At 37.3% G+C, this 24,129-nt stretch overlaps 1 protein-coding gene across 1 annotated transcript in view; it reads right to left on the bottom strand.

The window, feature by feature from the left end:
* The window catches only part of LOC105729971 (growth arrest-specific protein 6-like), a 643,000-nt gene that overhangs the window by 50,658 nt on the left and 568,213 nt on the right, over positions 1–24,129 (bottom strand). The window contains exon 12 of the mRNA XM_064378894.1: positions 21,391–21,514. Within this exon, the coding sequence (XP_064234964.1) occupies positions 21,391–21,477 (87 nt within the window). The 5' untranslated portion in view covers positions 21,478–21,514. The remainder of the gene's footprint in view (positions 1–21,390; positions 21,515–24,129) is intronic.

Below are 24,129 nucleotides of genomic sequence, written 5' to 3'. Positions count from 1 at the left end.
TAATTAAACAAACTGGCCTTTTCCAATGGCACCTTTCTTGCAAATCAGTTACTCTAAGTGTGGATTTATTTCTGAGTTCTCCATTCTGTTCCATTGTTCTGTACGTCCGTTTTTATGATAGTACCATGCTGTTTTAGATATTATAGTTTGTAGTACAATTTGAAATCAGGTCATGTGCTGTCTCTAGCTTTTGGTTTTGTTCTGTTTTTCTCAGAATTGCTTTAGCTATTCAGGGTATTTTCTGGTTACTGGTGATTTTTATGATTGTTTTTCTTATTTCTGTGAAGACTGTCAGGGAAATTTTGATAGAGATTGAATTAAATCTCTAGATCACTTTGGGTGGTACAGAGATTTTAACAATACTAATTCTTTCAAGCCATAAACATGGGATGTCTTTCCAATTTTTTGTGTCCTCTTTGATTTATCTCATCAGCATTTTATAGTTTCCCTTGTAGAGATCTTTTATTTCTTTGGTTAAATTCATTCCTAGAGATTTTATTTCCTTGTAGCTATTGTAAATGGGATTACTTTCTTGATTTATTTTTCATATTGATTGCTCTTAGTGTATAGAATGCTACTAGTTTTTTTGTATATTGATTTGTATCTTGCTAATTTCCTGAACTCATTTATCAGTCTTAAGAGCTTTTTTGGTGATGTCTCTAAATTTTTCTATATAAAATATCATGTCATCTGCAAACTAGGATAATTTTACTTCTTCTTTGCTTATTTGGATGCTTTTTATTTCATTCTATTGCATAATTTTTTCTGTCTAGGAGTTCCAGTACTATGTTAAGTAAAAGTGGTGAAGGTGGGTATTCTTATTTGTTGTGGATCTTAGTGAAAGGTTTTCAATTTTTTCCCACTCAGTATAACATTGGCAGTGGCTTTGTCATATATGGCCTTTACTGTGTTGCAATATTTTCCTTTTGTACCCAATTTGTTGATAACTTTTATCATGAAGGATGTTGAATTTAATCAAATGCTTTTTCAGCATCTAGTGAAATATGGTTTTTATATTTGATTTTGTTGATGTGATGTATTGCATTTATTGATTTCTGTATGTTGAACTACCCATGCATACCTGGGGCGAATCTCACTTGATCATAGGAATGGTCTTTTTAGTGTGTTGTTGAATTTGGTTTGCTATTATTTTGTTGAGGACTTTTGCATCTATGTTTATCAGAGATATTCCCCATTAGCTTTGTGGTCGCTGTTGTGGCCTTGTCTGGTTTTAGTATCAGGTAATGCTGGCCTCATAGAGTAAGTTTGAAAGTCTTCCCTCCTCTTCAATTTTGTAAAATAGTTTGAGTGGTGAATGTATCGTATGTGGCCTTTATCATATTGGTAGTAGTTTCATATTTTTTTTTTTTTTTTTTTTTTTTGAGATGGAGTTTCGCTCTTGTTACCCAGGCTGGAGTGGAATGGCGCGATCTCGGCTCACCGCAACCTCCGCCTCCCGGGTTCAGGCAATTCTCCTGCCTCAGCCTCCTGAGTAGCTGGGATTACAGGCGCGCGCCACCATGCCCAGCTAATTTTTTGTATTTTTAGTAGAGACGGGGTTTCACCATGTTGACCAGGATGGTCTCGATCTCTTGACCTCGTGATCCACCCGCCTCGGCCTCCCAAAGTGCTGGGATTACAGGCGTGAGCCACCGCGCCCGGCCCCGGTAGTAGTTTCATTTAAATGGTTTTCGACTTTAGCAGTGAATTCATTTAGTCCTGGGCTTTACTTTGATGGGAGACTATTTACTACAGTTTTGATATTGTTAGTCATTGTTGGTCTGTTCAGATTTTCTATTTCTTCCTAGCAGATTGTAAGTGTCCATAAATGTATCCTTTTCATTTAGCTTTTCTAATTTGTTGGCATGTATTTGTTCATAATAGTTTCTGATAATTCTTTGTATTTCTGTGGTATCAGTTGCTGTATCTCCTTTTTTGTTTCTGATTCTTGGTGTCTTCTCATTTTTTAAATTAGGATAAGTTACTTCTGTTTGATCTCTTCATAAAAATGAACTTAGTTTCACAGAGACTTTATATTGTTTTTTATTCTCAATTTTTTAATATCTGCTTTTATCTTTATTATTTCTTTTCTACTAATTTGGGGTTTGGTTTATTATTGCTTTTCTAGGCTTGGGAGGTGTAGATAGGTTGTTTATTTGAACTCTTTTTCATTTTTATATTTTTGAGACAGAGTTTAAAAAATTTTTGAGACAGAGTTTTATATTTTTGAGACAGAGTTTTATATTTTTGAGACAGAGTTTGAGACAGTCTTGCTGCCCAGGCTGGAGTACAATGGTGAGACCTCAGCTCACTACAACCTCCATCTCCAGGGCTGAAGCAATTCTCTCTTGCCTCAGTTTCCCGAGTAGCTGGGATTATAGGCATGTGCCACCATGCCCAGCTAATTTTTGTATTTTTATTAGAGGCAGCTTTTCTCCATGTTAGGCTGGTCTCAAACTTCTGACCTAAAGTGATCTGCCCATTTCAGCCTCCCAAAGTGCTGGGATTACAGGCGTGAGCCACTGCACCCAGTTGAAATCTTTGTATTTTTTTAATATAGGTATTTATTGATATAAACTTTCCTCTTAGTGCTTTTGCTGTATCCTATAGGCTCTGGTATATTGTGTTTCCATTTTCATTTGTTTCAACAAGTTTTTAAATTTTCTTTTTATTTTCTTCATTGAATCACTGGTCATTCAGTTGTTTAATTTTTATATACTTTTATAGTTTCCAAAGTTCCTCTTGTTATTGATTTCTAGTTTTATTCTGATGTGGCAATAAAAAATCCTTGATATGATTTTGTGTGGAGACTTGTTTTGTGGCCTAACATATGTGCTATCTTGGAGAATGATCCAGGTGCTAATGAGAAAAATGTGTATTCTTCAATAGTTGGATGAAATGCTTTGTAAATGTCTTTTGGGTTCATTTGCTTTAGAGTAAAATTTAACTTCAATGTTTCTTTGATGACATTTTGCCTGGGTGATCTGTACACTGATGAAAGTTGGGTGTTGAAGTCCCCTACTATTATGTATTGCAGACTTTCTCTCCCCATTTCATCTATTATTGCTTTGTCTATTTGGGTGCTCCAGTGTTGGGTGTATATATGTTGTTATGTACTCCTGCTGAATTGGCTCCTTTATCATTCTTCAACGACATTCTTTGTCTCTTATTAGTTTTTGAGTTAAAATTCATTTTATCTGACATAAGTATAGCTAGTCTTGCTCTTTTTTGGTTTTCATTTACATGGAATACCTTTCTCCATCCCTTCACTTTTAGTCTATGTGTGTTTTTAGAGGTCAAGGGAGTTTCTTGTAGACAGTGTATAGTTGAGACTTGTTTTTTAATTAATTCAGTCACTCTATGTTTTTTAATTAGAGAATTCAGACCATCTACATTTAGTGTTATTAGGGGTTGGTAAAGACTTACTACTACCATTTTTTGTTTCTTGCTTTATAGTGTTTTTTTTTTTTTTTAACTCTTTTCTTTCTTACTATTTTCCATTGTGATTAAGTGATTTTCTCTGGTAATATGTTTTAGTTTTTTTTTTAAAATTTTAGTGTATTAGAGGTGTTTGCTTTGTAATTATTATGAGAATTAGAAAAAAAACATGAGAATTACAAAAAAAATTCTGTAGTTATAACAAATTATTTAAAACTGATACCAACTTAACTTTTTAATTGCAAAAAAGACACAAACAAACCAACCCTGTACATTTTGACTTCTTTGTCCTCTCATTTTTTAAATTTTTGGTGTCACCATTTACATTTTTGTATTGCCTATCTCTTCAAAAATTTTTGTAGTTACTATTATCTTAACAGTTTTGTCTTTTAGTCTTCTTATGAAGGATATAAGTGGTTTACATACCATAATTACTATATTAGTATAACAACCATGTTGGCTTCCTTTTCTTTCAGTTTAAAGAACTCCCTTTGGCACTTCTTGTAAGAATGTTCTGGTAGTGATAAATTCCCTTAGCTTTTGTTTGTCTGGGAAAGCATTTATATCTCCTTTGTTTATGAAAGATAGCTTCACTCAATACAATATTCACAGATTTTGTTGTTGTTGTTTCGGGTTTTTTCCTTCAGCACTCTGTATTTTATCTAACTCCTTCCTGGTCTGCGAGGTTTCTGCTGAGAAGTCTGCTGTCAGGCATTTTGGATCAACTTCATATATTATTTGCTTCTTTTCTCTTGCTGCTTTTAGGATCTTCTCTTTGTCTTTGACTTTTTAAGAGTCTGATTATAATATCTCTTGGGGTATGGTTATTTGAATTGAATCTGATTGGTGACTTTTGACTTTTCTGTACCTGGATATTCTTATCTTTCTCCAGGATTGGATTTTTTTCTGTTATTATTTCTTTACATAAACTTTCTACCCTTTTATCTGTCTCAATTTCCTCTTTAATGTCAATAACCCAAACATTTTATCTTCTGATTTTTGTCCCATAGATATTGTAAGCGTTTTTCATTCCTTTTCATTCTGTTTTCTCCCTTTATTGTGTATTCTCAAATAGTCTGTTTTGAGCTCACTGATTCTTTTTCCTGTTTGATCAATTCTGTTCTTGGTGCTCTCCACCGTATTTTTTATTTCATTCATTGTATTTTGAACTTCCAATATTTGTTTGGCATTTCAAATTATTTCAATATCTCTTTCAATTTTTCAAAAAATATCTGAATTGATTTTTTTTTAATTTCACTGAGTTTCCTTGAAACAGGAAACAGTTATTTGGAATTCCTTGTCTGAGAGTTAATATATCTTCATTATTTTATGGTTGGCCTCTGATGCCTTATTTTGTCCAGTTGGTAAGGTCATATTAAATGTTCTTGATCTGTGACAGTATCTGCACATTGAGAGATTAGGTATTTATTTCAGTCTTTGCAATCTGGATTTGCTTGTGCCTGTTTTTCTTCAGAGGGCCTTCCTGAAATTCTAAGCAGTCTGATTGTTATGTTCCCAGAGGCTGTGATTTCTGCATCTGTCCTAATACTAGAGGAAGTTCTATGCCCAAGTTTGCCACAAGTCTCATGAGAGTTCAAATTTGATGAAGCTTTCTGGCTAAGTGGAGCTGGGGAAGATCCAAGGTGTGTACTGGGGCTGTGTAGAGATGGTCGGGATCTCAGTCCAGGAGACTGCCCAAGTGACCCAGATATGTGTGCTTCCCAGCCTGTTTTTGTACAGAAAAGACAGTCCCCCATCTTCAGCAGGAGTGTCCACAGCTGAGATTGGGCACCTTCAGGATATGATGTAAGGCAGAATCTGGAGGTTCTATCTCATTGGCTTAGACAGGCACACCTCCCCAGATGGTCTCAGTACAGATGGCATAATTCCTGAACTGAAACAAGAGAATCTGGAGCTGAGACTGGCCTCCTCGGGTTCTGCTGTGGGGCAGTGCCTAGAGAGGCTGGTATCATTGACTCAGAAGGGTGTGTGTCACTCAGCAGGTTCCTATACAGATAGGATTTTTCCCTGACTGCAGCAACAGGCACTAGAACTAAGACTGGGCCTCCTTGAGACCTGCTGTGGGACAATCACTGGGGAGCCTGTCTTGCTGGCCCAGACAGGTGCACATCTCCTAGCAGATCTCAGCACAGATGGGAGAGTTCCCCAACTGTACTGAGAGAGGCCAGGGCTGAGACTGGGTCCCCTTGGGATCTGCTATGCAATAAAGATTGGAGAGCCCATCAGAGACATTCAGCAGATTTCCAGGCTGTGAGATATGGGCATCCTCTTCTAGGTCCTTGTGCAAACATCTTTGAGCTAAGATCTCAGACAAGGAAGGCTGGAACAGAGCCACAGGGCAACTTTCAGGCTCACTGCCAAAACCACTATCAGCAAGCCTTCCCACCAAGGCAATATATAGTATGCGTGATTCCTTCTAGACCCCTTGGCAGATGGTTTTGGTTGCAGGCTCAAGGACAAAATTGGCTGTAGCAAACCCCCTTGGGGGAGTAGGCCATTTCTGGGCTTGAACTTGGGAACAAGCTGGCAGATCAGCCAGCTAGGTGTTGGTCTGCACTCTCAAAATGGCATTCCTAGGTCCTGGGCTTCACCAGGGTCTCAGAAACTCCTAACTGAATCCAAAGACTTTTGCAGAGAGATTTTTGACTGTAGATAGGTACAGAATTCTTACTTTTGTCATGGAACATGAGCATGTTTCCTTCTATTTCACTATCTTGGTGACTTCACTCCTATATTGCTTCTATACTAAAAAAATGGTTTAAATATAATATGAGTTCATTTAAAATAGTAAACCATGACAATATGTTTGTAGGAAAAATGACAAAGAATTATTATGCTTGCTTTATAAAGTTATACATATTATATAATATATAATTTACATATAAATTTTCTAAAAGATGAAATTTACAATTAAATTAGACAAAGTAAGTACCTTAACAGCAAACTCATAAAAGGATATATAGATGATGAATACATTTTTAGAATCTGAACTTACTGAAACAAGTAAAGGAATATATATCATTTTACTTATCAAATTAGTAAAGACTTAAAGAGACAAAGTAAAACTTGACGCCAGTAAGGACAAGACAGGAAGTATTATATAGTGATGACGGATCAATAAATTGTCCTAATATTCGGAAAAACATTTTGACAATAGGTATCAACATTTTTTAAGATCCATTCTTTTTTTTTTTTTGAGATGGAGGCTTGCTCTGTCACCCAGGCTGGAGTGCAGTGGCACGATCTCAGCTCACTGCAATCTCCGCCTCCCGGGTTTAGGAGATTCTTCTGACTCAGCCTCCCAAGTAGCAGAGACTACAGGCAGGCACCACCACACCCGGCTAATTTTTGTATTTTTAGTAGAGACAGGGTTTCACTATGTTAGCCAGGATGGTCACGATCTCCCGACCTTGTGAATTGCCCACCTCGGCCTCCCAAAGTGCTGGGATTACAGGTGTGAGCCACCATGCCCGACCATTCTTTTAACTCTTTTAAATTTTAATCCCTTTGGTTAAAATCATCCCAATGAAACAAAATATCTAAATGATATATGCAAATTAATATCTGTATCGATTACAAGAGAAAGAAAAAAATACCATGATATACATGCCTATATAAATAGTACATATCAAAATGTATTTGCCACCATTAAAGTGAGTTTAATAGTGTTAGTTTAATGTATATTGAGAAGCACACATGAATGTAAAATCTTCTGTGTATGTATGAATATATAAGAAAAAGTAGAATAGTTTCAATTATGAAGAAACAAATACATACACAAACCACTAGAACAAAGTAAGTGCAATATTAACAATGGTTGCCTCTGAGTGGTGGGATTATGGTTGCTTTATTCTATCCTTATTTATCCTTTTTTGTAATTCAAAAAAATTCACCCTAAGGACATAATCCTTAGAAAATCGTAAATAAAATAGTAAAAGAGCAAACAACCATTTAAAAATATCTGAGCTTTCTATAGAACCTTTCATTTAATGTGTGTTATTAAGCCAAGGAAGGTATTATATGATAATTATCCCAATAGAATATTAATCAAGATATCTGGATTTTAATGCTTGTTCTGACAGTTTCTAGCAGTGTGACTTTGCTCTCACCTATTTACTGATTGTTTGATAATAGAAGATTTATTTAATTCCTCAGAGCTTCAGTTTTCACATCTTTAAAAGGATTATAATGAGTATTTCACAGGATTGTTGGAGGGATTAAATAACTTTAAAAGGGAAAGCACCAAGCAATGAGCGTGACACCCTCTAGGTGTTCCATCAATGTTTGCTGAAGGTAAAACAGCTGGGTGGTTCCACCATTGGAAATTACATTTTTTTAAGTATAGAAACAACCTTACTTCACAGTTCTGGGTCATAGTCTCCTACCAGACAAAAGAATCTCCTAAAAATATCTGCACTTCTGGGCAGTAACCAACTCCACGGAACAATGCCAATGAGAATATTCGTACTGTCTGAAACCTTTCTTCCTTTTATTTTCTTTTAGCCTCCCTTATATTGTTGTTTATTTTATTTGGAGAATGATTTTTCAGCCTAAATTATTCTCCAGGATTTGTTCTTTTATTTGTTTATATAGTAATTAACAGTGAGCTTTAATTCATTCCACATTTGAAAGGATATTGTTCTATGCGTTAGGTTCATATGAAAACTATTTTTCTTCAAAGAGGAGGAACAAAAAATAAAAAGGAGGGACATCTGTAGTCAATTCTGGAGAATGGCAGACATTTTGGACATAGTAGTCCCAAAAAACTGCAAAGCAGAAATTAATCCCACTGCCTGTGGAGTTCTGAGGATGCACAGGCCAGCAGATCTCATTTAGAATCCTCCTTTGCCATCTATTAAGAAGTGAGCATGGCAGAGCTGGCTATGAGGGAGGCTTTTTGATTCTCAATTCCTCTGAACATTGTCAGTGTTTAATCAATAGCTAGTCCGGGCATCATTAAACATGTGCTCTCAGTTCAAGGTCCTCTGATCGGGATGGTTGAGGGAATTGCTCACTTTTGCTGTTAAGTGCAAAAAGGATGCCTACATTCAGCTTAGCCTACTTAAAAGAGATACAATTTTAAACTGTATCGCCTTAAATAAGACCTGTTTTAATGGGTCATATGGAATATCAATTATTCTTGCTCTCATAATTTTTGCTTCCAATGTAAGATGTATCCTACTGAATTTGAGATTCTGCACTTATTAATGTATGCTTGGTACAAGGAGAAGGGTTAGCAAATATGTCAGTCACTGGAATGAACGAAGCCTACTCTTCCACATCTTAAATTTTGTAGTTCAGTGATTCCATACAAGTTTAAATTCCTTGTACCATGGGCTTAATCAACTGTGTAACAAAGGCAGGGCTGTCTGTTTCAACACTGTAGAGTAAGGCTACAGAGGCCTGATACACAGCTTTTCTTCCTAGTTCGAATCCACCGTTCTGATATGTATGTGATATGGCACTTAGCAAAAGCTTCACTAGTCTCACGGAAATACTAAGAGGTGAAATAGTGTAGTTCTTACACCATGGGGTCTCATAAAAGTTATAATGAGAAACAAGAATTATTATTAAATCATTTTCTTTTAGAAAAAAGACCAGATTGAAATTGGACTGCTTTCAAACTTAAAGAATTTTTAAAATGTGAGTTGTAGAAATCAGGTTATTCTCCACAGACAAACGAGGACTAATTAATTGGCTCAGTATAAAAATAAATTTACATTTTCCCCTGAATCTAGGAGATATATTGAAATCTTAAACATTTTTTCTGACATACAATATAGAAAATGTTAGAAGCAGAAAATCAGTCAACCCATTCCATTGCAATTATGAAAAGTTTGAGTAACATGCTATATTCACTTCTAATTCACTTCTAAAATAAATGAATGGGGCAATGGGATTATGCTCAAGCAGAACAGGCCGAGGCACCTTTCATGCTATTGATTTATAATCTATGAATCTCATTTGGTTAGAGCCAACATGATGAAGGTTTTAGCAAATTCAAAACCACACAATATAAAACTTTGAAATCAAATTTTAAACAATGTCAAATATAAATAAGCCATGGAACCCATTTTTTATTATTAATCACTGGGTTATGATTAAATAATGTAGCAAAGTTTTAGAACCTGCACTTCGGATTCATATTCAAATTATTGTATGGACTTTGATAAAGCTAATTTTAAGTTTTTGTGAAAAAAATTTAACTGTAAAATTTCGTATGGTCTATATAAAACTTTTTTTGTAAAATAAAATGTTTGCAGCTAAGTTTGCACAGGGAAAGGACTGCAGTTTCTTGGCATTCAGTCCTTGATTATTCTCATTATCCGAAGTGCCAGAATCCTTCACTAGTTCCATCTTAATGCAATAACCTCTTTCTCAGGCTCCCTGATTCTATATATACCTAACTCATTTTCACACAACATTACAGCACACTGCAACACTTTTAACACAACCCTTTATATTTTAATTGGTGTCTTTCCCTTCCTTAAAAAGCTTTAACAATAAAATCCAAACAACCTACTTTTCCATAGGCATGGTTTTTGCTTGCTTGTTTGTTTTGGCACAACTGGATTCAATTGGTCATCTGTGCTCCAAAGACATATTCAGGATCTACCACTTGCAAGCTGAGTGACTTTGGCAAGTTAGTTGAACTTTCTATGTCCCATTTTTTTCACAATGATAAAATGGTGACAACAACATCCCTCACCTCATAGGGTTTCATAAAGTTTAAATGAAACAGTAGATGTAATGCACTTAACACTGTGCTCCCACAGATAGCAAGTACTCCATAAATATTAGCCATTGTTATCATTTAACAACATCCCTACGTTCACACAGCTAGCAGGTACAAAGCTGGGATTCTAACTTAGAGTTTCTTGGTGCCAAGGCTTATGATCTTTCTGCTATGCACTCTGTATATCGGATGTCTTAAGGGAGATTTGGAGGATGCTGGCTGCCATTCAGTTCACAGTCAAATCCTCTAACACAGACCTGTTGTGCAGAATTTCTACACTGTTGATTGAAGTGAAAGCCATAAGATTTACACATCAGACACTGGGGAGACAAGGTTGACATTCCGTTGTGAAAGCTTAAGATTGAGACTTGTATTCCTGCCCAGACAGAAGGCCAACCCACTGCAGTCCAGACAAAAACAGTGGGAGAATTTACAGAATGAGCCAACTTTTTATTTTCCAAGAGGGAACATAGAGAATCTTCACAAACTCCCAAACTTTGGATAAAATAAGACTTACATTACCATCTCATGTAGCCTGGAAGAGAGGGTTTTAACAAAGATTGCATTGCAGATGTACCCAACTGTCTACCATCTCCTTTTTTCCCTTCAAAAAGTATAAAGCACACTTGAATACATTTCCCTATGATCTGGATTTTAATCCTTGTTCTGACAGTTTCTAGCAGTTTATTGCTTTAAGAGCGGTAATCTGTGGGACTATAAACACAAGTCTGTGATTCCATGGCTATAATAATAACCTCTGTGTAAACCCGTTTCAGTATCTTTAAAATGAGAATAATAGCATTTCTCCCTTTATTTGTTGTGAGGATTTGAGATATTTTTTAAAGTCAAGGTAATTTATTATTACTAATGGACATAGTGAAATTATCTGCAAACTACCATTATCTCAATTTTAGAATGTGAATCTCTGGGTTAATTAAAGTTACGTCTCAAGGCAGAGTGCTTAGACCAAGCTTGTTCAGCTGCTTATTAAGATGTCAACCCAAGGGCTGAGCCTTGAGGAGGCCTCCCCTTCCCAGGGAATGTTCCATATCCTAGCAGTCTTTCCCAACCCACACTAGCAAGCCTGCAAGGGAAGGAGATACACAGTCTTGATGGTCAGGTCAACGGTTATACTTTTTATTTGTCACTACTGAAGAGTTGTTCCCTGAAAAGCTTTCAATGTCACAGTTGAAAATCTGCCTCCTGCTTGTCTTTGGCTCAACTTTTAATCCTAACTTGGGTTTATACTTATTGACACCACTTCTGCCATGTCTTTTGTATTAGTCTGATTTCACACTGCTATAAAGAACTGCCTGTGACTGGGCAATTTATAAAGGAAAGAGGTTTAATGGACTCACAGTTCAGCAGGGCTGGGGAAACCTCAGGAAACTTGCAATCGTGGTGGAAGGTGAAGGAGAAGCGAGGCACCTTCCCCACGAGGCAGCAGGAAGGAGAATGGATGCAGGAGAAACTATCAGACACTTACAAACCATCCGATCCTGTGAGAACTCACTCACTATCATGAGAACACCACGGGGGAAGCCACCCCCACGATTCGATCACCTCCACTTGGTCTCTCCCTTGACACGTGGGTATTACGGGGATTATAATTCACGATGAGGTTTGGGTGAGGACACAAAGCCTAACCGTATCATCTTTCAAACGAATTTTCAGAATCTATGTGTACTGGCTTATGATTTGGCGTTCAGCCTGAACTTCTGAATGGTGGCCTCGGTCCTTTTACTTATGTAGTGTGTCCTACACCTTGCTCTTACTCTCTGATAGGAAATGACACTCTGGACTCAAACCACAGCTTTTCCCTTCACTGCCATTAATAACCAACCATAAGTATCCTGTCTTTATTAAGTGGCCTCTCAGCACCAGGTTCTAGGCTCTGGGAAGCCCGAGACATTCTTCCTACTCCTGTGGTATGGTGTCCGGGCTTTGTCCTCCTGTCATGCTCCATCTCTCTTGTGCCCTGGCAGTCACAGAAAGACTCAGGATTTCAAAAGACCAGTATGCAAACCACCCAATCGAATAACGGGTTTATGTCTTTGGTAAATATCAAGGTTTTTTTTTGAGACAGAGTCTCACTCTGTCGCCCGGTCTGGAGTGCAGTGGCATGATCCTGGCTCACTGAAGCCTCTGCCTCCTGGGATCAAGCAATTCTCTTGCGTCACCCTCCTAAGTGGCTGGGATTACAGGTGTGCACCACCATGCCTGGCTAAATTTTGTATTTCTAGTAGAGATGTTGGCCAGGGTGGTCTCGAACTCCTGACTTGGTGATCTACCTGCCTTGGCCTCCCAAGGTGCTGAGATTACAGGTGTGAGCCACCGTGCCTGGCCTTGAAGTTTAAACTATCGTTCATGATTTCACTTGTTGGTTTTTACAAGGAACCAGGTGATAAACCTAAGCTTGAATTTATTTTTATTACATTTATATTCCATTTATTTCCAAAGATGATTTGAGACAATGTGCAATCTAAAACCCATCTACAACAGAATAACTAATGCTAAGTTTAAAAGGAGGGAAAAGTACAAAAGTAAAAAGAATCATCATAGGAAGTAGGGTAGAGACGACAGTTAAATTAGGAATATAATCCTAAGTAGAACCCCTGAAATCAAGCCTTCCACTTAGTGTTGTGGCTCCTGGGAGCCAAAGCCATTATATAATTCCTCTTATTGAAGTAAGAGAAGAAGATCACAGAAGAGACAACGTGCTCCTGCTTTTAAACAAAGCACAACTAATTGCAAATATCTTTATATTTTGAACACTGAATAAATATTTAATAAAATTAAATGCTTTATTTCAGTCACATTCTAGGCATTGAGATGTAGAAGAGATTAAAGTCCAGTGGGAGAGATGCACACAAAGAGAAAGCTTTATAACTCACTGGGAAACACCCTGTGTTAGAGATGTACCCTGGCTCTATGTGGTGATGTATTGTATTTCACAAGTGCTGTCCTGACCTAGTTTTCAATCATGGCTAAAAGCCTCAATTCCCTTTCACAGGCAGTTTGCTAAGCTGTCACCCCCAACTACCTCCCTTGGTGGAAATGTAACATTCCTGGGTTGCAACACACAGATACCCAACTGCCAGAGTTTCTTGGATACCTAACACCCATGAATTATATCAGGAGCGTTGGGCTTGTGGAATTATTCCCAATCCTCAGATAGATAGTGAGCCTACCCCTTCCTTGCTTACCATACATAAGCTGCCTCCTAGCTCTAGCTTGCTGTTACGCTAGTCTTAGGTATAACTCAGCGTGTAGCCCTGCATGGCAGCTCTCTCTCATTTGGAGCTGTATGTGGTAATAAGCTAACAAGCTCTGATTTTCATCTACCTGAGTGTCTTTATATTGTGCCCTGCCATCAATATAATATTTAAATTTTTAAAACAGGTGGAAAATTTGGTTTTAGTATGTACATAGATCTGGGAAATCTTCTCAGGAGAGGTGAGATTCCAAAGTAAGCTTTGAAACACAAGTAGAAGTTAGGGACACAGAAGTAGAGAAAGGGAGAACTTGAGAGAAGGGAAAATGTTGGTGTGCATCAAACTGGACATCAGATGCAGAAGCAGGATGTGCTTGGCAGATAGGACACTAAGAGGAAAAGTGTAAGGAATGTGGATCCTCTGAGGGGGCTGCACATTTTCTGCATGTTTGCGCCTGTAGTATAAAGTGTGCAGCAGAAACTTGTTCTGTGCGACAGAAGTAACCAGAAGTCAGACTCTGAATCATTTTGTAAGCCATGGTAAGGGTTTGGGGTGAATTCTAAAAGCAATGTAGAAACAATAAGAGGTGTTAAGAATAGTAAAATAGGCCGGGCGCGGTGGCTCAAGCCTGTAATCCCAGCACTTTGGGAGGCCGAGGCGGGTGGATCACGAGGTCGAGAGATCGAGACCATCCTGGTCAACATTGTGAAACCTCGTCTCTACTAATACAAAAAAAAAAAAAATTAGCTGGGCACGGTGGCGCGTGCCTGTAATCCCAGCTACTCAGGAGGCTGAGGCAGGAGAATTGCCTGAACCCAGGAGGCGGAGGTTGCGGTGAGCCGAGATCGCGCCATTGAACTCCAGTCTGGGTAACAAGAGCGAGACTCCGTCTCAAAAAAAAAAAAAAAAAAAAAAAGAATAGTAAAATAATTTTTAAATCACATCTTTGGCTCTGGAAGTAGTTTAGATAATGAATTAAAGGGACTAAGTATGGACAATAACACTGGTTAAGAGGCAATTGCAATAAACGTTTTTGTAAGAGATTACAAGGGCCTTAGTGTAAACAGTCATAGTGGAGGTAGCTCTTTGGGGAGCGTATGGAAGAAGCGCCCATTGGTATTACTGGAGAACTAGATGTGTAAAGTCAGAGAAAGGAGAAGCCATGGCACTAATCTATTCATGAAGGCACAGACCTTATGACCTAATTACCTCTTGAAGGTTCCATCTCCCAGTACTATTACATTGGTAAGTAAATTTGAACAGTGAATTTTGGCAGAGACATTCATAGTGACTCCTCGTGGACTACAGTGGCCTGGAGATTACGTGGCCTGAGGTCCTGCCACTCACTAGGAAAAAGAAACACAAGAGAGGAGAAAAGTTGGGAGCAGGTGGGAATGGAGATACACTGAATTTTAGACCCACTAAGTTTTCCTTGCTAAGGGGACATCCTCAAAAAGATGCTCGGGCAGTGGCTAAATCTGTGGGTCAACAGACAAGGAGAATGATTTGATTTAGTAATATTGATTTAGACATCATTCCCTGCTAGCTACTTGTAGTAGGTAAAACTTTGCAAGTGGAAGAGATTACACAGGAGGGAGAAAAGAAAGAGCCAAATTCAGAACACTGAAAACCATTAAGATTTTGAGGATGAGTGGAGGAAAAAGATTCCATGAAAGAAGATACACTATCACAGAAATGGAAAGGAACCAAAAGGAAGTTGTGTTCTGCAATCCAAGAAAGAGAGAATGTCAAGGAGGAAGGTGCTATGGTTTGAATGTCTCTGCCAAAATTCATGTTGAAATTTAATTGCCAATGTAATGGTATTGGGAGATGGGACTTTCAAGAGATGATCGGGTTATATGGTCTCTGCCTTCATGAATAGATTGACGCCATTATTACAGGAGGGGGCTTCTGATAAAAGGTTAAGTTTGGCCCCCATTCACTCTCTGCCTCACGTGCCCACTTCTGCCTTCTGCCATAGGATGGCCATTGAAACATGCTGGTGCCATGCTCCTGGACTTTCTAGCCTCCAGAATTGTGAGCCAAATAAATTTCTGTTCTTTATAAATTATACTGTCTCTGGTGTGATGTCATAGCAGCAGAAAACAGACTGTGATAGAAGGCAAGATCATTACTTTCAAGATATTAAGCAAAATAAGGTATAAAAACTATTCCTGGAATTTAACAGTGGATAATTTATTGATAACCTTGGCAAACTAGTTTAAGAGAGAATTTTTAAGATAGGGAGAAAGAAGGATGTAATGGAGCCATGTTCTAAGGAGGAAGGCAGATGAGAGCCTATCCAGAGGTGGGAAGATTAGCCTGAAATTACAGCAGAGCACTTTTTCCTCAGAGTGAAGAGCAAAGTAGGCAGAGCTTAGAGTTAATTTCAAAGTTCTGGGTGTGAGTAAAAGTTGGAAGGTAACTTAGCTAAAAATCTCTATTTTCTCTGCCAAACAAATATGTGTATTGAGTAATGGATTATGAAATCATTGAATTTTCCCCCTACCCCCCCAAAAAAGATGTCTCTATGACTTGTGTCAGAATAATTCAAACTCTGAAATCATGTTATTCTTTTCTTGTCAGTAGCTAGAAGCTATATTGGGACACTAAATTTGGATTTAAGTTTTCTGCACGTATCTGCTATTTGCAAGCACTTATTCCTTCTGCTTCTTTTAGATGTAGTCAATACTATTTTATGTTTAAAGTCTTTTTGCACTTTGTATCCTGTAAAAATGCATAAGCTTCCTGTAGCTCGCTGCCTCCAGTGCTTTTGAAAAAAGGGAGATAGAAATCTTCAACGTAGGGATAAATGAGAATGGGAGTATGTCACTATATAGCCAAAACATAATTGTGAATATTCCTCTAAAACTCAAAACAGTATCAAAAATGTAAAGGAAAGGGGGGATTGTTAAAACAGTCAATGAATGTATGCTTTAAAAATCTACTGCCTTTGTCTGTTTTGCTACTATAACAAAGTACTACAGACTGGGCAACTTATAAATAGTTTTCATGGTTCTAGAGGCTGAGAAGTCCAAGATCAAGGCAGTGGCTGATTTAGTGTCTGGTAAGGGTACATTTTTCTTTCATAGATTGTACCTTCTTGCTGTGTCCCCATACGGTGAAAGGGGCAAACAATCTCCCTAGGGCCTCTTTTTTATAAAGGCACTAAAGCCATTCATGAAGATTCTACTCTGGTGACGTAATCAACTCCTAAAGGTCCCCACATCAAACTAATACTATAAACCTGGGACTTATGGATTCAACATATGAATACTGGGGGCACAAACATTCACACCATAGCAACTATTAACAAAAATGCCTAATAGAAGTAATGTGATCACCAAAGAAAGTTTAGACTTGTAGTTTTTGACCCTTCGTAATTTTACTTAGTTCTATGGCTGTAGCCATGTTCCAAGGTATGCAACTAATACTAATGATATTACCTAATATTTTTAGTGATTGCTCTGTGTCAGGCACTGAACTAAAGATTTCACTTGTGTTGTTACTTTTCCTCGACTGTCCCCTTACATACGAATAAACTGAGTTATTAAGCAGTTATGTCATTGGCTCACAGTCTAACAGCTTGTATATATAAAAAATACATGGCAGACAGTAACAAATGTTGGTGAAGATGTGGAGAAAAGGGAACCCTTGTACACTGACGGTGGAAGTGTAAATTCATACTACCATTATGGAGAACAGTTTGGAGGTTCCTCAAAACACTAAAAATTTAACTACCATATGATCCAGCAATCCCTCTGCCAGTATATACCCAACGTAAAGGAAATCAGTATACCAAAAAAAATCTGCACTCCTATATTTATTGCAGCCCTGTTTACAATAGCTAAGATTTGAAAGCAACCTAAATGTCCATCAACAGATGAATAGATAAAGAAAATGTGATACATATACACTGTGAAGTGCTCTTCAGCCATAAAAAGAATGAGATCCAGTCATTTGCAGCAACATGGATGGAACTGGAGACCACGGTGTTACACGAAATAAACCAGGCACAGAAAGACAAACATTGCATGTTCTCACTTATTTGTGGGATCTAAAACTCAAAACAATTGAACTCATAGACATAGAGAGGAGAACAATGGTTACCAGAGGCTGGGAAGGGTAGTGCAGGGCTGAGGAGGGGAGGTGGGAATGGGTGGTACAGAAAGAATGCATAAGACCTAGTATTTGATAGCACAACAGGGTGACTAGTCAATACTAACATAATTGTACATGTTTAAACAATTTAAACAGCATAATTGGATTGTTTGTAACTCAAAGGATAAATGGTTGAGAGGATGGATGCCCATTCTCCATGATGTGTTTATTTCATATTGCATGTCTGTATCAAAACATCTCGTGTACCCCATACATATATACACCTACTATGTACCCATGAAAATTAAAAAGTAAAAAACTAAATATAAATAAATAAAAGTTATATGGTAAAGTTAACATTGTTACTCTGAAAGCTGGGGGTGGGGGGACTTTGTCCCAAGGTATACTGTTTTGGATTAGCATCATTTTTATCTCAATCCTAAACTCCTTGGTATATTTTCATGAAGGAATAATTTTAAGCCAAACTCTTGAATTTCTAGTGGCACACAATGAAGAATCTCTCATTCTCAGTATCTCTGTATTGACTGGGTGTTCAGGTTGTGAGAAAATAACGTAGGAGTAGATACATATATCATTAGTCTAAGCCACCTTTTCTTGAGCATTCACTATGTGTCAGTTACCACTTTAATCTCTTCACATGTAAGTTTATGCTATATGGTAGGTATTCTATAATGCACTATGAAATTAGTTCGGAAACACAGAAAACAAAATTATATAGTGCTTACTATTAGGGTTTTATCATTTAATACAAAACATTTTCTAAAATAAACTAGAAAAATATCTTAAAAATTATTCTGAAGGAAGATACGTAAAGATACTTTCCACATAAAGAGAAAGAAGGCCAAAAAGCCGATTACCGACTGTGAAGACCACGATGCAAACATGTGATTATTTTGTTTGGTTGTACTCTCCAATACAGAAGATGGAGTTCATCACACTGCAAAGACATTCCTTATCACTCTCTGGTTCTTTTAAGAACCCTTATTTGTTCACTTTTAATTCCAGAGCCCACTCCCAATCTTCCCCATTCCCTATGAATGACCATTACAGTATGTTACATATATTCTTCTTTATAAGCTATGTGCTCTTGCACAACGTACAATACTAATTTTTGTGAATAATTATCCTGATTTTAGTAGACATAAATATTGACATAGACACAGAGCTAAAGATGATATGGACTCTGAAAATCAGTGACACCGAGTAACTGGGCCAAGATCACACAACTCTTGTGTGACATAGTCAGATTCGAACCTCAGTTTATCTTTATCTAAAATTGTCAATCTTACCCTCATGAGTCGCAAACTGTACAAAAACTATAGAAAAAAAGAGACGATATCTTAATGTGTTTCTGAAACTCAAGTAGTTGTAAAAAGTTACCGAACTAGGTTAACATTCAATGCTCTGGATGAAAAACTTAAGTTGATGATTTTCCCTAAGGCCACAGATTGAGGATGAGACGGGCAGAAAAAAGCGTTCCTTAAATTAAACTTTTGGGAATTAAATTTATCATCTACCACACAAAAGTGCTAAATCTTGAGAGGGTGATGAATCTGATAATGATGGAGAGATGCCATCAATCTGACAAACTAAACAATTTTTTTAACCTGACATGGCCCTATTCAAGACATCAGCTGTCATCTAAAATGAATTCTGTTTCTAATTTGTCTTCATAAATAATGAAACTAATTGAAAGGTAGTTACAATGAAAGTCTTTAACCTCTTTCATATCCTATCTGAGGGCAATCTCTTTGCATTCCCTGGAAAGAATCCTTCCTCTTATCAAATAAAACTTAGACATCAGTGATCAGAACACTGAGATCAAAAACAAAAGAACCCATTGTGTGAAGACCACCACATCTAATAGTGTTCTCAATCTTTTTTTTTTTAAATTAGCATTATTTTAACATGTAAAACTCATAAAACTCCGATATAAGAAAATTTATTCAAGCTCAAAGTTTTAGTAAGGACATCTTTATTTTAATCAAGCTCTTGCTTGTACATCTACCCTATCCTCGCTACCCAACTTCTGCTTAATTATCATCAAAGTATCACCATTGACTGCAGCATGTCACACACTTGACCACAAATAAAATATCTGAAATCTTTAGATTATATTTTCTAGGTTATCTTTCTTCTTCTTCTTTTTTTTTTCATTTAGTGAAACTAGAAAGGGGTCACTGGGTTTTGTTGTGCAATGGATAGCACATTGGTCTTCTAAACAGGGACCATCGAACAAAAACGGATCCTGATCATTCTCTGCAACTGGAAATAAAGAATCTTGTATCACAGACTGAAGTGCTTAAAATGTTCTTTAAGGTTTCTCTATGCAGACATCAGATTCCATTTGTTTATTTATGAATGCAGATGTTAATAAACCTATGTACTGAAGCCATGAAAGAGCAGTGAGAGAACTATGCAAGCATTAAAACTTTGAATCATTTAATTATTTTATCCCTCTGGGAAGGCCAATTTCAGCAAACACATCAAGGGAAGAACATGATTATGAATGGAGATCTGAGATGAGCCTGTTTCACAAGGTTGTTATTAAAAATAAAAATTCAAGAAAGATTTTGTGAGGGATATTAAATTATAGCCAAACCTTACAAGTTACTTAAAATGCAAATTACACAGTTAAATACTGAAAATATGGGTAAAATAAATTATTTTGGCATGTAGCCCCTGGCTCTTAAAAAACAGCCTCTAATAATAAAAACAGTTCAGTCTACATTATCATTACTTCTTATATTTAGCTATATCTACTAGTCCCTGCGTCTTAACCATGAAAAAATCAACAGTTGACAGCTATCAAAAGACAATATATTTTGTAAAGAGAATATCAGCAATGTTCCAAAAGCTAGAAATCTGGAACAACTTTGAGTTTTCCCTAACAAGCAAATCCATCTGGGTGAAGTCCTTATATCTTTTATATTCAAACAGATCATATTTAAGTAATACAATATGCATGGGAATATTCTAAGTATTTTCCAAGTATTTACTTATGTATAAAAATAGAAGAGCAAAATGGAGATAGACTAGAGGAACGGTGAATACAGGAGAACAGAGGAGAGACACAGATGATAGCTCCAAGTCAGAATCCTGGTAACTGGAGTGAAAGTACAGAGAAGCAGCAATTGAAAGTGAAAATTGCACTGACATGAACTCAAAAGGAAAGTTTAGAAAAATTAGTGGTTAACAGTTAAAGAAGAGAATGGAAAAGATTCCACTTGAAGTTGACAATTAAAGGGTCATCAGTGTCTTTCATTTAGTCTGAAGCCCAACTATACATTTGTAAGTCTACATATTATGATGTGTTATTAAACCAACACAAATAAAATTGCTTGATGTTTCAGATAAGAGAGAATGCCTTTGGCTGCTGTAACCAGAGAAGGCTTTACAGGTCATATGACATGGAATACAGTAAGCATAGTTTTGATAGACCGAGACTTGGGGGTGAGATAATTTCTAGGTAAAGAGTAAAGCAAAGTGCAGAAGCAGAAGAGGGCATGGTTCACTCAGAGAACTGAGAGTAGCCAGGTTTTGTTGGAGCATATCACAGAAATGTAGGAGAGAAGTAATAAGATTGTACTGACAACAGATGATAAAAAGTAGATTTATTTCTTCAGTAGCTATCATAAAAATACATTGCTTTAACCCTTAGCTGTGTTTACTAAAATGTAATGTAAGAATTTCTTTCAGCAGTGCCTTCATGATTTATCTTAGTCTTTTCAAACATAGTGAACACACAAGACAGGCAGATCCCTTGAGGTCAGGAGTCCAAGACCAGCCTGGCCAATATGGTGAAACCTCACCTCTACTAAAAATACAAAAAAATTAGCTAGGCATAGTGCTGCATACCTGTAGTCCCAGGTGCTTAGGAGGCTGAGGCAGGAGAACCACTTGAGCCCAGGAAAGGGAGGTTGCAGTGAGCAAAGATCGCACCATTGCACTCCAACTTGGGCAACAGAGAGAGAGAGACTCTCTAAAAAAAAAACAAAAAAATTGAACAGAAGTTACTTGAGGTCATAGGATCAGGAGTGAGATTAGTCAGGCTTTTCTGAAGACTACATTTTTCTTTCTCACAGTAATTTACTTACTTGATCTTTCTCCCTCAGATTTTCTATCTCTAAGACAGGAAATCGGGCTATCACAACCCTTGGTTCCCTTCCAGATATTATTCTATGATATGGAAAACAGTATTGTCACAAAAGCACCAAAGTATTTTTTTCAAGAAAAACATGGAAGTTATTCATATTGTTAAACTAGATCACAAAATGCTCACACTGCTCTTATGTTTGCACTCTACAGAATCTGTTATTTCAACAACTTTTAAAATAATATTAGAGCTCTATAAAATAGTTATGCATGATTCAGTAGAATTTTTAAAAATACAAGTTAGCAGATGATTTATAATGAACTAGTAATTTTAGAAACTCAGTAAAATTGCAACACCTTAGTTATGAAGTAATTTTAAGCCCATTTGTCCAATTTATGTTTTGCACAGGAGGAAGCCAGGGTGCAGAGAGATTAAATGACTTGCTTAAGGTCACATGCCAACTTGAATTTTATTGTGCCACAGTCCCCAGACCACATAGATGAGATTCAGTGTTCACTAATCTGAACATAAATTTCTCTGTCTTTCTGATGATGGCTAAAATATACTTTCCATCTTTTAAACTGTTGGTCTCCACATAAAGGGAAATTTAAAAATATAAAAATTATTTCCTAATATACATGTTAAGGGAGAACACCAGTAGCAGAGCAAATGTGACAGGAATTCCACTTTGTCTGCTTCCCCATGCTGTGTCTGCACCTTCCATCAGCAAGTGCAGCTACTTTCACGTGCACTGGTGCTCCTCACACGGAAGGCATCCCCTCAGGCTGGTTTTCCTGATGCTGTCTTTCAGGAGAGATGACAGTGACTCAGGAGCTGTGCTTCTCAAGGACAGGGACTGAGGCTCCTAGCCTCGAATCCCATTATAAAGGAAGCTCTTGAGAGAAGCATTCCCTGCACAGCATCAGACAATATGGCAGTATCATGATATAACAGTGTCATGAGATCCTTCTCCTATACACTTCTTAGGAAGTGACATCATAATGACAAAAATATATGTGGGGCATTCTAGGGGTATACCACAAGCATCTTAAAGAATCTGAAGAAAGGACCTTACTTCCAAAGCAATGACACATTCCAAAAATTTGCATACAAATCTATAGGTTCAAACTGAGGTCCACTAAACCAAGATCCCAGATTTATTAGGATCCCATTCTATCAACAGGATAGAATGGGAAATTGAAATTGTTGATAGAATATCCCATTCTATCAACAGGTCCCCGTCCAAGAAATACTGGGAATCCACTGTACCAGCAGTCCGAGCAACTCGTATGGTGAGCCCCATGCCCTGTGCACTCATACTCCTGCCACCTTAGCCAGCTGCCGCGGACTCCTTCCCTTATGCTACTCTGTGCTGCCTGATTGTTCCGACGGAGTCTGACTGGTCAGCACTGCACACACACCACTACAAGAGCACAGCCCCGAGAAAGGAGAGCCTTTTGAAATGAAGCCATCTGAAAGTCTGTAAGTGTCTGGCTGTGGGGAGTTTACTTTATTGTAGTTTTGATTAAGAGAAAGTATAAAAAGCACCAGAGGCTCAAACTCAAAAAGTCATACTAGTCTCATCCTCTGACTGATAAGCAGAGTAGGGAAAAGAAGAGAAAAGAAAGGAGGAAAAAAGAAATGGAGGCACTGAATTTCAAGTACTCTAATGTGGCAAAATCACAGCATTTCATAACTTTACCTTCTTTTCTGTGACTCTACCATGGAATCACAATAAACTTCCATCTACTATAATCTTATTAAACACCAACCACCATATTCAGCTTTCTGCCACATAAAAATCTCAAAGGGAAAGTAAGATAATTCAATGACTTTGTTTTAGGAAATATCACTATTAGTGGAGAGCAGTTTGGAGATCTCCCAAATAACTAAAAACAGAACTACCATTAAACCCAGCAATCCCATTACTGGGTATACACCCAAAGGAAGCTAAATTCCCCAACCAAAAAGATATGTTCACTCGAATATTCATCATGGCTCTACTAACAATAGCAAAGACATGAAATCAACCTAGGCACCCATCAGTGGTGGACTGGATAAAGAAAATGTGGTACATAAACACCATGGAGTACTATGCAGCCATGAAAAATAACAAAACCATGTCCTTTGCAGCAACATGGATATAGTTGGAGGCCATTATCCTAAGTGAATTAATACAGAAACAGAGAACCAAATACATGTATTTTTCACTTATAAGTGGGAGCTGAACATTGGATGCACTTGGACATAAAGATGGGAACAACAGACACGGGGGACTACTTGTTGAGAGGAAGGGTTGAAAACCTACATATTGAGTACTGTGCTCACTGCCTTGGTGATGGAATCAACTGCACCCCAAGCTTCAGCATCACACAATATTCCCACGTAACAAACTGCACATGTACCCCTTAAATCTAAAGTAAAAGTTGATATTTCAAAAATAACGTTAAAAAATTACCCTTTTTACAAGACAGCCCAGAATACAGACTAATCTGAAAGTT

This window comes from Aotus nancymaae, unplaced genomic scaffold, assembly GCF_030222135.1.
Source record: "Aotus nancymaae isolate 86718 unplaced genomic scaffold, 86718_ANA_hifiasm-v0.15.2.pri h1tg000019l, whole genome shotgun sequence".
Taxonomy (NCBI): Eukaryota; Metazoa; Chordata; class Mammalia; order Primates; family Aotidae; genus Aotus; species Aotus nancymaae.
Note: the sequence above shows the minus strand (reverse complement) of the source record. Positions and strands in the feature narration are given on the sequence as shown.